General features: G+C 39.5%; 1 protein-coding gene across 3 annotated transcripts in view; it reads left to right on the plus strand.

Annotated features, from left to right (window-relative positions):
* The first annotated feature begins 1,240 nt into the window (after nucleotides 1-1,240).
* The window catches only part of STMN2 (stathmin 2), a 55,781-nt gene continuing 39,947 nt past the window's right edge, over nucleotides 1,241-17,074 (plus strand). The window contains exons 1-2 of one of the 3 annotated variants that reach the window (XM_025393374.1): nucleotides 1,548-1,641; nucleotides 12,640-12,641. Coding sequence is in view for 1 of the 3 variants with exons in the window: in XM_025393372.1 (XP_025249157.1) it covers nucleotides 1,623-1,641 (19 nt within the window). In the remaining 2 variants the exon portion in view is untranslated. Of the gene's footprint in view, nucleotides 1,642-2,168; nucleotides 2,228-12,639; nucleotides 12,642-17,074 lie in introns of those variants that run through there. The other 2 variants (XM_025393372.1, XM_025393373.1) reach the window with 2 other exon arrangements.

The raw sequence follows: 17,074 nt of genomic DNA on the forward strand, positions 1-17,074 counted from the left end.
AGTGCCCTGCTATTTTCAAATGGTTTTATGTGTTTGTCCAGAGGACAGAAAAAAAAAAATTGAAATGTGATTGGACAGAAAGCTGCTAAAAGCTTATTTTAATAAAAAGAAAAAAAAATCTATTCATTTTTCTGAAATTAAAAACTTGCCAGGGTTTCATACCTGTTCATGATTGCAACAATGTGCTCTTCTTTCAGCTTTCAAGTATGTCAGAATTAGCGATTCTTTGCCTATTTTTCTAATATTAAAATCAGTTTCTGAATGGAATTAGACTGGATCAATAAAGTCACAGAAGTGTTAAATTAGCAGTAATTAAAAGCTTCATGCAGCAACTGCTAAACTTTTTCTCACCATTTTCAGAGCTGTGCACATGGTAACTGCCTCAGTATATATTTAAGTCAAGTGAAAGAGAACAAATGAATGACTGGCATCCATTAAGTGAGAAGGAGGGACTAATGAATGCCTTGTTTGTAATGAAAGTCATTTTTTGCAACTAGTCTCAAAGATCCTCACATATGACATTGCTCAATCCAAAACTTGAACACATCTTTCCTGGGCCTACATAAATGTAGTGTCTCTGGATCTCAGAAAAATAATGCCCCGGACCACACCTTTCATCTCTTATAAGTTTTCCATGTAAAGCATTCTCCTTAGAGCCCTGGAAAGGTTACTAAAATTTTGACCCACTTAATCCTACACCTTCAGGGCAACATGGCATTCACCTATGGTTTCCTTAATGCCCGAACCAGTCAGCCAACCTGGTTCTGCCCTGTTAACAAATGGACAGGACGCAGGCCCCAGAGGTTAAACTTTCCTCCTCTTCCCCCATGTCCCCAGGTGGACCATAATTACCATCCCTATTCTCAAGCAACCAGGCAGCCCCTTCCTCTGTGCCAAGGAAAGAAAACACCATGCTTCCCTCTCCTGAGAGACCTTCAAGAGTTTAGAGATGCCTAGGTCCAGGTGTGCTAAAAGATGAAGGACAATAATGCAAGTCTGCTCTGAGCTGCCACCATAGCCAGACATAGGGTAGCTCTGAAAGACTAGAACCAAGGACAGAGCCAAAGGTGAAAGAAAATATGAAAAAGTGAAAACACAGTGTTTAAACAGAATTTTCCAAAAGCCTGCATATAGTGAGGACTTCTCAAGCCTCTGAATCCTTTTCCATTGAATTGTGCAGTGGCACATGTATGAGCAAAGTCAAGACTCCTGGCTCCTAGGTAGGCACAGCCCAGTTCTTAGCTCCTAGGAAGCTTCAGGGCTTAAAGCGCCACTCTACTTGGACTGTACTATCAGGCCCCCAAAATGGGGGGAGCCGCCAGGGAAGGACTGATTTCCATTTCAAACTGCATTCTGGTACTTTGTACTCCAGCACCATTGGCCGATCAATATTTAATGCTTGGAGATTCTGACTCTGCGGGAGTCATGTCAGGGGACCTTGGGAGCCAATCTGCTTGAGCTTCTGAGTGATAATTATTCATGGGCTCCTGCCTCTTGCTCTTTCTCTAGCACGGTCCCACTCTGCAGACTCAGTGCCTTATTCAGTCTTCTCTCTCGCTCTCTCCGCTGCTGTAGCCGGACCCTTTGCCTTCGCCACTGCTCAGCGTCTGCACATCCCTACAATGGCTAAAACAGCAATGGGTAAGGCACTGCGCCTCGTTCTCCGTCGGCTCTACCTGGAGCCCACCTTTCTTGAGCTCTAGAAGCATTCAGAGATATTTTATAAAGAAAAAGACGTTAATGGTAACACAGGACCAGGAAGGACAGGGCAGTTCTGGGGGAGGTGGGAGGGCAGAGAAGAGGTCTATGGAAATCTAAAGCGAAGAATTTCTTTTAAAAGGTAGAAGCAGGTAAGTTGCTCTCCTGTGGGTAGAGAATTTATTCTGTTTCCATATTTAAAAATTAGTACTCAGTCCTGAGGGGAGGAAGCTACCTTAACTGTTTGCTTTAAATGGGCTTAAGAGACGTTTTGGAAAGTGCTTTATAACGACCTTTTTTTTTTTTTTTTTTTCTTTTTTTTTTTTTTCTTCTCTAGTTTAAGAAGAAAATAGGGAAGGGGAGAAGGGAAGGTGGGAGAAAGGAAAAAGAAAATTGCAAAGTCAAAGCGGTCCCATCCCGCTGTTTGAAAGATGGGTGGAGACGGGGGGAGGGGATGGAAAGAACGGGGCACATTTTACGGTATTGTCTGGTCAGAGAAACCGCTAGTCCTGGGGTGCGGTGCAGGGAGGTAAGACGGCGGGGGACAAGGGTGGGGGCAGGACCTCCGCTCCTTTGTTTTAGGGCAAGGGAGGGGAAGGAGAGAGGAAGTCGCGGAGGGCGTGGAGGGCGCGGGTGGGCAGCTGCAGGGGCGGGGAAGCGCGCGGTGGGTAGGGGTGGAGGGACAGCGGCTTCGAAGGCGCTGGGGTGGGGTTTCTTTGTGTGCGGACCAGCGGTCCCGGGGGGAGGCACCTGCAGCGCGGGGCGCACAATGCGGACAGCCCCACCCAGTGCGGAACAGCGCAGCCCCGCCCCCCGCCCGGTGCTGCATCTTCATTCGAAAGGGGGTCGGGTGGGGAGCGCAGCGTGACACCCAGAAGCCCAGCCCTGCGGGGACAGCGGCGCCACGCCCCGCGCTCCGCGCTCCCTACTCCCCGCCGCGGCTTCCAAGAGAGACCTGACCACTGACCCCGCCCTCCCCACTCTGGCCTCATTGTTCTGCTTTTGAGAGAGATGGGAAAAGTGGGTTAACATTTTTCTTTTCGGAAGCACATTACATAGAGTGTTTAGACATAGACACAGATAAAGGGTTCTTTGAAGACCTTTGATCGTTTGCGGGAAAAGCTTCTGGAACCTAGACATGTGTGTTTATAATAATAGAGATGACATGAAACCGTAATATAAAGCAAAAGAGGTCAAAGTCTTAAGTTGAGCCACGCGAAATTTCCGTTTTGTGGGTCAGACAGTGCCAAATATTGGCAATTTCATAAGCTCAGAGAGACAGACAGTAGAGACACAGGATGACCGGAAAAGATTCCGGATTCAGGGCCTTCATCCGCAATTGGCCTTGTGCCTTGAGTGCCCATGGTTCTGGCGCTCAGTGGCCCCGGGGTGGACAGGCAGGGTGGGGCCTGGGGTCCTGTGGCAGCTGGAAGCACGTGTCCCCCGGGACTCGGTTGCAAGATGCGGAGACAGGGAAAGCTGCCGAAAGAGCTCCATCTGCGCGGCTCCGCCCTGCCCCACCCTCCGCACCGAGCTAGGGAGACCTCAGGCTCCGAGACTGGCGGGGAAGAGGAATATGGGAGGGGCAGTTGAGCTGTATGCAGTCCCGGAACCTCTTTTTTCAGTCCCGCAGTCCACAACGGTCCAAGCACCCCCTGATGTGCACAGACCCCCGGCGTGGCTCTCAGCCCCAGTACCGAGCTCCTCCCAGCTGAGCGAGTGGCTCTGCAGAAAAGCTGGCTCGAGCCCCGCCCGGCCACACAAAGGCGCGGCCCCACCCAGCCCCGGCGCGAGACCGCAGAGGTGACCCCTTCCCAGGGATTCAGGGAGGGCTCTCTCTTCTTGCCCACCCACGGTCCGCGGAGCTGGGGGCTTTTTTTCCCCCAGCCCGAGCCCACTGCCCACCTCTGTTCTCTATGATTTTCCAGAATGGAGACCCCCCGAGGGGCTTCTGTAAGGAAGACCCTCGCTCCTCCAGCGGGGCGCGGCTCGGCCCTACCCCTCCCAGCTGAGGCCCAGAGCCGCCTACCGCTGGCCGGGTGGGGGCGCACGTGGGGATTGGGTGCGTGGAGCGCAGCCAGCCCTGCAGAGTCCCGCGCCGCGCCCTGCGCTCCCCTCCCCGGAGCTGGGCGCTCGCCCCCGCGGTGCAGCCGGGGAGACCGGTTTCTGCGCAGTGTCCTGAGCTACCCCAGCTTTCCACAATTCGCAGTTCACCCGCACGTCCAGAAAGGTTCCGAGAATGGGTGGTGGGGGCGATCTCGCTTCGCTTTCTGCACCCCTCAGAAAGGTTTCCGCTGCGGGCTAGCGGCTGCAAACTCATCGTCATCATCAGTATTATTATCATTTAAAATCATTATTATTATTTGATGATTCAGTAGCCTTATTTGTTCTCATTTGTTCAAAAGGGACGTGGATTGCTCTTGGTTAAGGATTAACCCTTGTTGCGTTCACTTTGCTTCCTCCTAATTGCCCTCATCCCTTTCCCCCACGAAAAGGAAATTTTGTCTCCAGATGTTCATTTTAAGTTATAAAGCAAATATATTTTTGCTTCCTGCCAGCATTATGTATGTTCATCTGGCTAAGATACATGTGCAGGTGCTTGCTAAGAGCAGGGTTTGTGTGCCAACGATTGCTGGAAAATTCTCTGCAGAGAATTGTTTGTGGCTGCAATGGATGAGAATATACATATATAATTGAGATGTTGTGATCTTCAACATAAGGTTATATCTATAAATATATAAATATAGTTTATGCACAAAATTTTAAGTTTTTTCCCCGCGAAACTATTCTTCCAACTGCTGATTCTTGATACAGCCTCAATCCTACACAGATACATGGATCGTGAAATGGTAGCCTCCATCCCAATAAAAATCCCACCCCAAATACGACAAACGCAAGGATCCTTTCTGGCCATAATTTAACTGCATTTGCAAATCATGAAAAGAACACTACTTCTGCAGTATTAAAATAATAGATTTTGAAATTAATTCCAATTTCAAAGACAATCAATTAATTATCAAGGCGAGTGCTTTTTTCCTGATTCATTAAACAATTACGTATTCAGCATGATTGTAAGAGGTGCATATAATACTCCCCATTATCTTTTCTAATGAAGTGGGCACCTTCTGAATGGATATATAAGTAACTAGAAATGAAAAGCTGAGGATTTGGTCAGGATTTTAGGATAAAGCTGAAAGAAATGGCAGTAGTTTATCAATTAATCTCATGTATTTAGTTTATACCAGGTGAGTAAGCTGAGCCTCTGACCCAGTGTAACACGTTGCAGGTAGCTAGAATGATAGGATAAATTAATAGACCTGGTGGTGTTTGTCTATGCATGTTAACATTCTCTGAAAGAAAGTATCTTTTAAAATGATAATTAAGATTAAGATTGGACAATTTGATAATTAAGATTGGACAATTTGTGCTATTAAAATCTAGAACTTTAGTCATAATTCACAATGTTTTTACAATAATGTGACTTACAAATTTATAGTAAATTTTTCTATTCTAAAACAGAAATGAGTGTTTTTATTGTTAGAGCTATTACCTCGTTAATATTTTTAGCAAACTTTTATTTGTCGCATTGAAAGCAGTTTTAATTACTTTGGGTTTTTATTTTTCAAATTACTAATGGATAGACTGTGGAATAAGCATTTGATCATTTGGCACAATGTGACTTCCCATCAAATAGCTCATGCTCAGTGATTAAAAAATGCTACAAGAGGCTACATTTTACTCAGATTCAGGAAATATCCTTTCAGAGTGCCACAAGGCTGATTCATATAATAAAGTAGTTTTCTTCCCTATAATTTAAGATCAAGTACTTAGGTCTGTAAATACCTAGCAGTAGCTATCAAACAGAATTTTAAAGTTAAATCTGTACAACTAACAATGAAGTGGAAGATTACACTGTTATCTGTACAACTAACAATGAAGTGGAAGAATCAATTACATATTGAATGGAAGATTTTCTCATTGATAAATTCAGACCATCTTTAGGAAAATTCCGGATTTATCAATCACCATTATTTTTTACTTCCACTGAGTGTGACTGATCATATGCTCAGGCTACCTTGCTAGCTCATTGCTCACAAGAGCCAGAAAAAAGCTGGCCTCCGAGCCCGAGGAAGCTCACAGCACAAACCTAGGCCTGGGCGTGGCCACCGGGAGCTGCTGATAGCGAACCCCAGCTCACACCAGTTTCTTTTTTGGTCGTGGGAAGAAAAACACATATTATCCTGTTGTCACAAGATCTGTGACCTTATATGAAAAATTCTAGAATTTTTTCACTAAAAAAAGAAAATACTGAATTAGCCAGTGACCTAGATGTTTTCAGAACCTAGACTGGTTCTGTCAGTTGGAAAACCTCGGTGTCTGCATTAACTTTTCACCACACTAGAGGGCAATCATGTTCTCTAAAAAAGTAGATGATTGATGTAAACCTAGTTCCAAATATTAATTGTTTCATAAAATCTTTTCTTTTACCAGGAACATTCAAGTGTTTATTCAATAAGCTGATGCCATGCTTTACCCTAGTGGATGAACAGAGCTTGTGCAATTTTCAAGGAGACAGGATGAAATGAGTGGTCATAATCTGAAAGTAGATACACATCCTGGTTAATAATTCCCTGATGGTTTTACTTCTCAGTTTTATTACATTGTTCCTATAATACCATTTATGTTACTTCTGAGATTTTGTAGTGGATAAATAGTAGAAAAATGTCAGTAGTAATAGCAAAATTATTTAGCAGCCAAATATTTTAATGCTTAAAAATAAAGGAATAAATTAAAGAAAATCATTGTTTACTTCTTCATCGATCTGAAATGTGCCCCCTGTTCAGAGCACATCTGAATATCAGAGTCTCCACCTGCAGAGAACATGCAGGTTAGTGAGTAAAACAGGCAGGTATGTGATACTGAGGAGGTGTACCAAAAACTGACTGCTATTATTTTTCCCATCTTCTAAGTCTGTCTTTCTTTTCCGTTTAAAGATACTTTTTAAAATCAAATCCAACGTGATTTCAATCTAATTTTATCAGATTTCAACGATTATTGAGCATCTCCTTGTAGTGGTGTTCTGTTTATTAGAAAGTCGATGTTAATTTTAATGAAGTAAGAAGAAATATAAAGCATAAAGTAATTTGTGGTATCATCAAAAATGGATTTTTTAAATGTATGCATTGATAGAATTATTTTTCTATTATATTTTATGTAACTCTAATCCATCTGTAAAATATTTAATAGTGTCATATTACTGTGTTCCTCAAACTTTGATGTGCATATGAATTACCTTTGATTTTCATTAAAATGCAAATTCTGATTCAATACATCTGACTTGAGGCAGACATTCTGTCTTCCGAACAAGCTCCCAGATGATGCTGATTCTGACCACCAAACACATCAGTTTTAGGGATATTAACTTGTAATATACAGGTACCCCTCGTAGTAAGCTCTGGTATTATGCCTTAACGTTTTTAAATCCATGGCAATCTTTACAAAATATTTTACTTCTGAACTCATATACCTAGGGATTTTATTACTCTGGGAATTATGTGTTCTGCACCATCACTCTCTCTTAATTGGATTTTTAAAATTATATTCATATTGCAGGACTCAGCAGAAGACCTTCGAGAGAAAGGTAGAAAATAAGAATTTGGCTCTCTGTGTGAGCATGTGAGAGAGAGAGAGAGAGAGAGAAAGAGAGAGAGAGAGAGAGAGAGAGAGAAAGTCTGCCTAAGAAGAAATGAATGTGAATGCGCCTTGTGGGACAGTTGACAAGAATGATAAATCAATAATGCAAGTTTACTATTATTTATGAATAGCAATACTGAAGAAATTAAAACAAAAGATTACTGTCTCAATATATCTTATATTTATTATTTACCAAATTATTCTAAGAGTATTTCTTCCTGAATGCTATGTGAGAAAATTCTTAAGAATTTATTGAGTATGACTGTATATTTGAAAAGAGTGTGAGTGTTTTCTTCTGCTTATCTAAGTCAATAAAGGATCTTCATTATTCAATTCTAACTTTCTAAGAAAGTCAACTTACAGATAAAAAAGAGGATCTTCAAGGAATAGCATCAAAGACATAGTCAGGTCTCCCATGCAGTGACTGGCTGACCATGCAGCCATCACCACCTTTCTGGAAATGTTATGCTACAAAAATAATACAATACCTGAAATATCTCAAATTAAAAATATAGCATTTCCCAAATAGGACACTAAAAACATGATCCCAAATAAAACTAGCTTCAGGGTTTGCAGAATATACTGTTACTCAACACAAAGTTGGACTAAGTCTCCAAGTTAGCCATTCAGTTGTTGTTAACAGTTCATTTCAGGGTCTCTCAGAAGCTGGGAAACTTTCCATTTTTGCAATTTCTTGTACATTGAAGGAAAGCAAGACACACTAAGACAGCATTACAAAAGTAATTCATGTTTTAAATGTTAAATTCTGGCAGTCGGGCGTGGCTATCTGTATAACCTCATTTGGAGATGACAAAAATCTAAACTTGAGGACCTCGAGCCAGTAAGTCTTCCTATTTCTTTACTTGAAAATTTTCCTGCAATGGTGCTTTCTTTCAACAGTTTTTCTGGTGTATTCATATATTCCAGATTCTCTATGGGAAGTAACTTTTATCGATTGATTTAACCCTTGTATAGCACATATAACATGCAAGGCAGTGTTCAAGAACTTTCCACATATTAACTGTGTTAATCACCTAACAATCCTAAGAAGTAGGTTCTATTACAGATACGGAAACTGAGGCACAGAAAGTTGAAGTATCTTACTCAAGATCACACAGTTAGTCAGATCCAGAATTTGGGCCCAGGCCATCTGGCTTCGGAATTCATGTTTCACCAAATCCTGCTAGTCTCGTATCTGTTCCATGTTAGAGGTGCTCCCACTGCAGAGGTCACACCTGTGATACCACCATTTTATTTAAACAGACCTGAGATGGTCTTCTCCTTTCTGATCACAGACTCACCTTGAAGAGAAAATACTTCCAAATTGATGATTAGTTTTAACAGCTTACCTGGAGCTTATTCAAATAATTGTCATGATTTAGGTTTTGGGAGAAAGAGCTATGAGTCCGTGTGGGTTGTAATGTATGAGACACGTGGCATTCTGCAGGCTCAGCACAGCATCGATTTCTGGCATGAACACACTCTGATGACCAGTTCCAGAAATAACGTTGACTTAATCCCCTCAGTCCCCATCACAGTTAGCACATTTCAGAATGGCTCCTTAACTACTTCCATAGGCCACAGATATTTAGTTTTAACATTTTGTTGAATAAAATTAATTTACACATGCACATTTAATATAACAGATATTATTTCAAGATTCTCTTCATATTATTACCACCAAAGCAGGCAGGCAGGCAGGAGAAAACCGTAGGAAGGTTCTGAATCCCTTGTGAAACATTTTTAATTATCTTTTAATAAAGGAATCAGGCCCTGTCATTTGTCAAGGAGACATTTGCAGTAGTAAAACTTGTGTTTATAATAACCATTTTTATTAGTCATGATTAAAGATAACATTTTGTGTACATTTGTTCTCACAAAACACTTTTATGTGAATGTAAAGGTTAATTAATGCATTTCAGCAAGCATTTTGCTAGTCATCTGGAAATATAGCTTCTCTAGGAATTGTACTTAGAGAAGGAGTCACATATTATACTATAAAACGGTAACAAAAATAGTTTAAGTTTTTCCTCACTTGTTGTTGACCTCCAGAGTAAAATATTTAATACTCTGGAAAATTATAGGTTTCAAAATTTATTTATGGCAAGAAATAGATAATTACAGTTCTCATAGAGCACATTTAAAATAATTTATTTTTATAGAGCAAGAATATTGCCTAGGACTGAATTTTTTTTTACAAAGATTGTAAAACAAGGCCTGCAAGAGTGCCTATTTAGCAGTTATTCTTCTGGAATAATTATATTTTGGATGTTGGAGTTTGTACATTATCCATTAGGACAAGTACCCAATATAACAATAGATCATCAGGATAATAAATCTGTCTATCTTTTAGTTGTAAGTCTTTATATCAGGATAAAGAGAATTGAGTAAAATTTATCTAAACCTAGTCCCACAAATACTTTTACAAGAGAGCGTGTTAAAGTGTAAATTAAATTTTTATTAGCATTCTACTCTGTCTTTTGGAAGATTTTTTTTTTCCCTGTGAAATGCAGCCATAAAGTTTAACTTCCATTAACAAAGCTGCTCACGGTAAACCTATTATAATAATAGTTTTCCAGTTTGGGCTTCCTAGTGAGGAGCAACCTAACTCACATGAAACAACCCCAATTTATAATATGTTGACTGTTACAAAACTGAGACCAGAAAATCCCGTCATGATGGTACTGTTATCATTTCCAGACTCTCAGGGGAAGAACATCAATCATCTCAGACACTGTTAGGATAGACTTATTGCAGCCTCCCTGGTAACTCTGCTTCAGAACATAATTATTTTTATTACTGCAGAGTTATTTTTATTTCCAACAAATATATCTACTGTTATTATTTCAGTCTTACAGCTTTATCTGAGAATTTCCAATTAGCACCCTTCTCATAATAATTCTTCAAACACATGAAAAATTACCAAAGTTGTTCTAGTCTTTTGATGACATATTACAATGCTCCTGCACTTTTGTCACTTTAAAAATTATCTTTTTATTCTACTTCTGATGATTTTTTTCTTATGTAGTTTTTAAAAAGGAGCAGGTAAGCACAGAAGACTAAAAAATGTTCGAAAGAAAAATTAAACCGCATGATCTATCTATATGGGACCTTGCCTTTTTTAGAAAACATTCACCTGCTTCATTCTTTTTAATCTTCATATAATCCTCTGAGATGGGCATAGTACACAAGTTGTCTTATTTAAAGATTGGTGAATTTAAGCTCAAATAATTTATTCAGTGGCAAGCCTCAGAGGCAGACTCGGGACACAGGTCTAATGTATATTATATATATAGTAATATATATGTATTACATATAATAAAGTTGTGTATACTATTTACCTATTATAAAATATTTATATGTAATATATAAATATGTTATATATCATGTATGTGCCTATTTCATACATATATACACATTCATACAAAATAAGGTTTAGCACTCCCTCCACTGTCCTGTCATAAAACATGCACAGTGAGAAAAGCCACACACTAGGCATATTTGTCTTCAGTTTAAAGTCATTGATAGTCAGTGTCACTAACTAAAGTAAAATGGATTGGAGCACCAGCTTTGTTCTGAAGCCTGTGCTAGGTATTACGAGAACAAAAATAAAAATGTTCCTCACTCTTAGTGGATTTAGTCTTTTGCAGAAAAAAAAAAAAAGATCCTGTACATGTCAAATGTATAACTATAAATGGAAGTCACCATCTCACAATTTCACCATCTTAACAGTTTTATTATACTGCCCTACAATATTACAAGATAGTACATAATGATACACTAGCAATATCAACTAGGAAGTACTAAGATCCACCAAAAGGCTGAAAATTTTAAATATTTAATGAGTCCATCAACCAATCTGGCCAGATAATTCTTTAATTAAAATGCCTCCCAAATTTTACTGAGAATCAGCAGTGTTTGAGGAGCTAGCTTCCACCCCCAGAGGTTCTCACTGCATGGGTCTGAAGCAGGTCCCATGGATTTGCATTTCTAACAAGCTCTCAGGTGGTGCTGATGAGGCTGATTCCAAACCACACTTGGAGTAAACCTAAAATAGCAGTGACCTGTAAGGTCCCCAAGCAGCAGGCCAGGACAGCATGTGAGTTACCTCTTCTCTGGAACTCTGCAACAAGGCATCAAGAGGTCAGAGCCTAAGTTCCCATCAGCTCTGCCTTTCTCCACCAGTGCTGCTGGTGCTGCATGGAAGGAAGAGCCCAGAAGGGATTCTGAGTTTTAGTCTTTACTCCCGCTGACTCACCTTGGTCAGGTCAATTTTTCTCTCTGTTCCTCTAATTCAGCATCTGTAAAATAGCCATGTGAACTGCCTTGTCCATATCAGAAGGTCTTTTTCAGACTCAGGGAAACAAACGTGAAAGTGATTACTGTCTGTCAAGAATATATATAATATATTTTTGTGTATATATAAATATAAATGCAACAAGTTGAGTTTTTAAATTGTCATTAGATATAATATAAATACCCATGTGCATGCATTTAGAATGAGTAAAGAGGAAATAAGGAGCACAATCAAAAACTGAGTCATTTGCTTTTTGAAAAATACTTTCTAAGTAATGAAAAGTGAAATAAAATGTTACTTGAGTCCCTCTGACAACAGCATCAGACATTTTGCAGTTCTTGTGATTAGAACCCACCTGGCCAGCCCTTCTTCCTCCTAAAGAAGAGCCTTCTTCTTCTTAAATGAACGTTGGCTCAGAAGAAGCAATTAACTCATCCATCGTTTTATTATAGTCAGTCCACACCCAACTTTTCCTCAACTCAATCTGCTTTAAGGGAAGGGTGGTAAGTGGTGGCCCAAGATGGCAGCCATCAAGCTTAGAGAATCTCTGGAAGCAGGGGTGCCCCCAGCAAGTAGACACTGAAAATAGGAGAGGGATGATAAGCCAGAGATAAAACTCAGTACTTACTTTGCTTCTGGTCCATGTCTACCCCTTCCTGGCACAACCTTGACACTCTACCCTCTGGGTCCACCTTCCTGAGATGGTACAAACTCTGCTTAGACAAAGCAGCCCATGTCCAAATGTGTTAAAGTTTAGTTTAAAGCTGCCTTCAAAAGTTAAAACAGAAGTGTAAAGCTCTGTGCAATTAAAAGTAATCAGCTTGTCTTGGAACTCAAAAGAATGTAAAATCCTATGAAAATTAAAAAGCAGTACCACAAGTTCCCCCCAAAAGTCCTTAGGTCAGTAACTGTTCCTGTTACAGGTAAGAGAGAGCTGTAGTGGATTAGAGGCGTGTGTGGGTATCCAATGGGCATGGTTTTGAACCATGCTCCGCTACTCACTATCTGAGAATTCTTAAGCAAATTTATGAATCATTTCTATATTACAATTTTCTCAGTTATGAATAGGAAAACAACACCTAAATCACATGGTTGTTAAGTAAGCAATTGATTGTTGAGCATTTGGTAATCAAAAATATTAATCCCCTTCCCTGATTCCCTAGATAAATGATGAAAATACTAAATAAAAATAATAAAAATTTAAAGTAAACATCTCAATTCTTATACTTCGTTAATTTCTACATGTATTACAAACCTAGAAATTACTTGGAATTGAGGAAATGATTACTGCTCAATAATTCTCCATGGTAGAGGGAGAGTTGGTATCAATCTATCAGACAGCAGCCAATATAGTATATCTCCAAGGAAAAATCCATTCTACGCAGTGCCAGAATTTAATAGTTAAGCATTTTATCTTGGTCACAGCACAATAAGTAAGATGGGTATTTAAAATAAAAGTATATTTTTCTTGCATATATTTCTTATTTCATGTTTCCCTGTCATATTTTATATCTCACCCTACTTCAAATACCTATATGCCTTCAATAAAACTGAGCCTTCTTGCTTACCCAGGAAGGTTCATCATTCAGTAGAAATAAAAAATGACTTTAGAAATATTAAAATATAAAAGTCTACACTGAGGTCTTTTGAATGCAGGAAAAAGAATTATATCTCACACACACACACACACACACACATGCACGCATGCATACACACGCACAGAACCTCTCGTTCTTTCTTAACATCAATCCATAAGGTTTCACTCCCACCCCATATCACCTGACTGTGCACAATATCTCATTGCCACCTCCCAGTCTCCTCCATGCCTGGCACCCTCCTGGCTCTCCTGCTTCCACTTTAAACACCCTTCCTTCAGCTAGATCTTTTCTTTCAGGGATCCTCCAGTTACTTTCTTATCTGGATCAATTTAGCCTTCCTCTTCTTCACCCATTAGAGGATGAGCACGACAAAGACACTTGAGTCAAATAATACAAACAGAATATACCTTAGAGGAGTGTGGTGACGAAAAGGATATGGATACTTAAGAGTTTAGGACTATTATCTCAACCACGCATGAAAGCAATGCCTTTACAATCAATAGTGTTTCAGGTACCAATCAATAATCTGTTACTGCTATTTTTAAAATCTATAAGGTATCAGTAAAATGTAATTACTAGAGCAACAAAGATATCTTTGTTATTAGTATTCATCTAGCATCTGAGTACAAAGGTTTAAGGGAGGATAACTACCAATAACAAAGCATTTTAAGCATTTTGTTTTGCCTCCAAAATATCAAATCATGTAAATGTATGGTACGTAAACCAGGAATTATATTTATGACATAGCTGCAGACATATTAAGAGAAATATGTGCTTATACTTACTAGTATAGTACAGTTCTTTTTCATATTAGATACTGTTGATGATAATCTGCATATAAAAATCCTCAGTATTTTTTCACATTTATAAGCCATAAAATACAGGTAATAAAATATGTTCTACTCTCTCATAAACATGGAATAGTGACAAAGGAGGAGCTTTATATGAAAGCACCATTACAATTTAAACTCTCACAAGGTCATAATATATTGCACTAAGCAGGAGAGTTCAGCTTTGAAAAAAATGTAGGCATTTCCTTTACTTATTTAAAAAAAAAAAAAAAAATTCTAATGAGGTTGTGGAATGCAGAGCCAAAGCATGAAGGTGGAAATAAAAGAATTGCAAGTGTTATGAACCAAAGACTTGGTTGATGATGTTTTTCATAAAAGGTTTTGTGATAAAACAAATAAGGTAAATGAAATTCAGTATTTAGGATGAAAAGTTTTTCTAACTTCAGAAACAACATTGAAGAAATATTGAACTAAGCGGCTTTGAAAGGATCAGATTCCATTTGTTGAAATTTTTCTGAGAATGAATTTTTTTAAGACAGTGTACACAGTTACAGTGTGTATTCGTTATGGATTGTGGCAAGCTGTATTACAACTTACCCAAGGTAAGAAATAAGGAGGCCGGGCACGGTGACTCATGCCTGTAATCCCAGCACATTGGGAGGCTGAAGCGGGCAGATCACGAGGTCAGGAGATCGAGACCATCTTGGCTAACACGGTGAAACCCCATCCCTACTAAAAATACAAAAAAATTAGCCGGGCATGTTGGCGGGTGCTTGTAGTCCCAGCTACTCGGGAGGCTGAGGCAGGAGAATGGCGTGAATCCGGGAGGCGGAGCTTGCAGTGAGCCGAGATCCGGCCACTGCACTCCAGCTTGGGTGACAGAGCAAGGCTCCGTCTCAAAAAAAAAAAAAAAAAAAAAAAAACTGGACTTTGTGTCCAGCTTGCATAGCTGAAAAGAATAAAAACCTGTCCACTTAAACTCATTGCAAAAAGAAGATGTCACTCCTACAAATAACAAAGAGCCATGAAATTATTCTATCCAGAAAACTATATGTTTCATCCCTTTGGATAAATTTTAGAAGTGAACTACGAATACATACGGTGAGGATAGCCAGCTAAAAAGTCAAGGAGGATTTCTCAAATTTGCTGCTCAGAAAGATCATGCTCTCCACAAAACAAATAATAGCAGGCTTTCCAAGTCAACCTTGAATCCAGCTTTCCTTGATCTTTCCTTCTTGTGAACTCTCACAAGTTTACTATCTAACAATGAATTTGACTACTAGCCGTATACCATCTTGTAGCAATATTTGTTATCATGTCCCTTGTTATTTATCATTCACCTACTCTGTTTCAGCCAGCTACAAGTCACATGTCCCATGCACTTTTTCCTATTTGATTTTTATAGCACTTTGAGACATGTCTCATTATTCCTGATTGACAGGAAAGAAATACAGAAGCCATGGAAAGTTGAGTGACTTGCTCCTGATCATAAACGTGGGCCAGGGGGCCAGGGAAGAGCCAAGTTTCAAATCTAATGCTCTTTCCACTGCACTCTAGATTCCTCATTTTGAACTTTTTTTTTTTTTTTTTTTTTTTTTGCACTATAGACTGTTTTCCACATTTTGAACTATTTTTTTATTTTTTTGCACTGTAAACTTTTTTTTTCCTCTTATACCCAACTATACTAATGACTTCTTTTAGGCTAGAAACTTGTTTCACTTACTTTGTCTTTCTTCGCATTGCTGCATTATTGACCAACATGTATTGGGTACTTACTGGGTCAAGTACTGTGATTGTGCCAAGTATCTTATAGGAGGATTATCATCCTCATTTTTACAGGTGAGAAAGGAAAGGAGGTAAAGTCACAGCCAACAAAAATGGTAGCACCAGGATTTGAAACAAATCAGTCTGACCCAAGCTGACTTCGTTAAACACTGTACGCCCAGTCTTCTTAGACATAGTAAGAGCTCTAACTGTGTTTGGTGATTTGATTATTATGACAAAGTAAGTAAGAGAAGCAGGGAGAATTATAAGAAATAAGGCTCCACAACACTTGGCTATAGCAAAGCCCCTTAAAACTTCAAAAGGTCACCCAAAGACTAAAGAACAGGCAGGGCTCGGTGTCTTATGCCTGTAATCCCAGCACTTGGGAGGCCAAGGTGGGTGGACCACCTGAGTTCAGGAGTTCGAGACCAGCCTGGACAACATGGTGAAACCCAGTCTACTACTAAAAATACAAAAATTAGCTGGGCGTGGTGGTTGCCACCTGTAATCCCAGCTACTTGGGAGACTGAGGCAGGGAGAATCACTTGAACCCAGGAGGTGGAGGTTGCAGTGAGCCGAGATTACGCCACTGTACTCCAGCCTGGGCGACAAGAGCAAAAAACTCTGTCTCAAAAAAAAAAAAGAATAAAGATCAATTTGGAGAAATTAATGCTTATTAGCAATGTCTTGTACAGCACTTCAGTTTCTCAATACATTATCTAACTCAATCCTTACAACAATACCCTATCCTCATTTTGTGGATAAATATACTCATGTTCAGAAGGTTGAATAAATTATCTAAGGTTGAATAGTTCCTGACCTAGAGCTCAAATCTTCAGTTTCTATCATATTCTTGCCCTTACCCTGGGGTAACTAACATTCACTCACTAGTATAGGAGCTCAAATAAGTGAGAGAACATATAAATGAAGACAAAGGAGACATTCACCTGCCTTCTCTTTTCCTTACATAGAGAAGGTTGATTATCTGCTATTGTGAAGTTTGCCTTTTGAAGGATAGAAATGAGAATACTTTCTTAAATTTTGCCTCTACGCCAAGAAATTAGAGTGGTACCACCAAGTAGTTCCATTTTCAAACTATCACTGTAGCTAAAGCTATGTGGTGAGGGCCAAGGAAGAGAAGAAGTATTCTTGCACTTCAAAATGCACAGAAATACCAGTCAGTAGCATAATATAAAGGAATTTAGTGGACAGAAGAGTTGACGTCAATCTGG

Source organism: Theropithecus gelada, chromosome 8, assembly GCF_003255815.1.
Source record: "Theropithecus gelada isolate Dixy chromosome 8, Tgel_1.0, whole genome shotgun sequence".
NCBI lineage: Eukaryota > Metazoa > Chordata > Mammalia > Primates > Cercopithecidae > Theropithecus > Theropithecus gelada.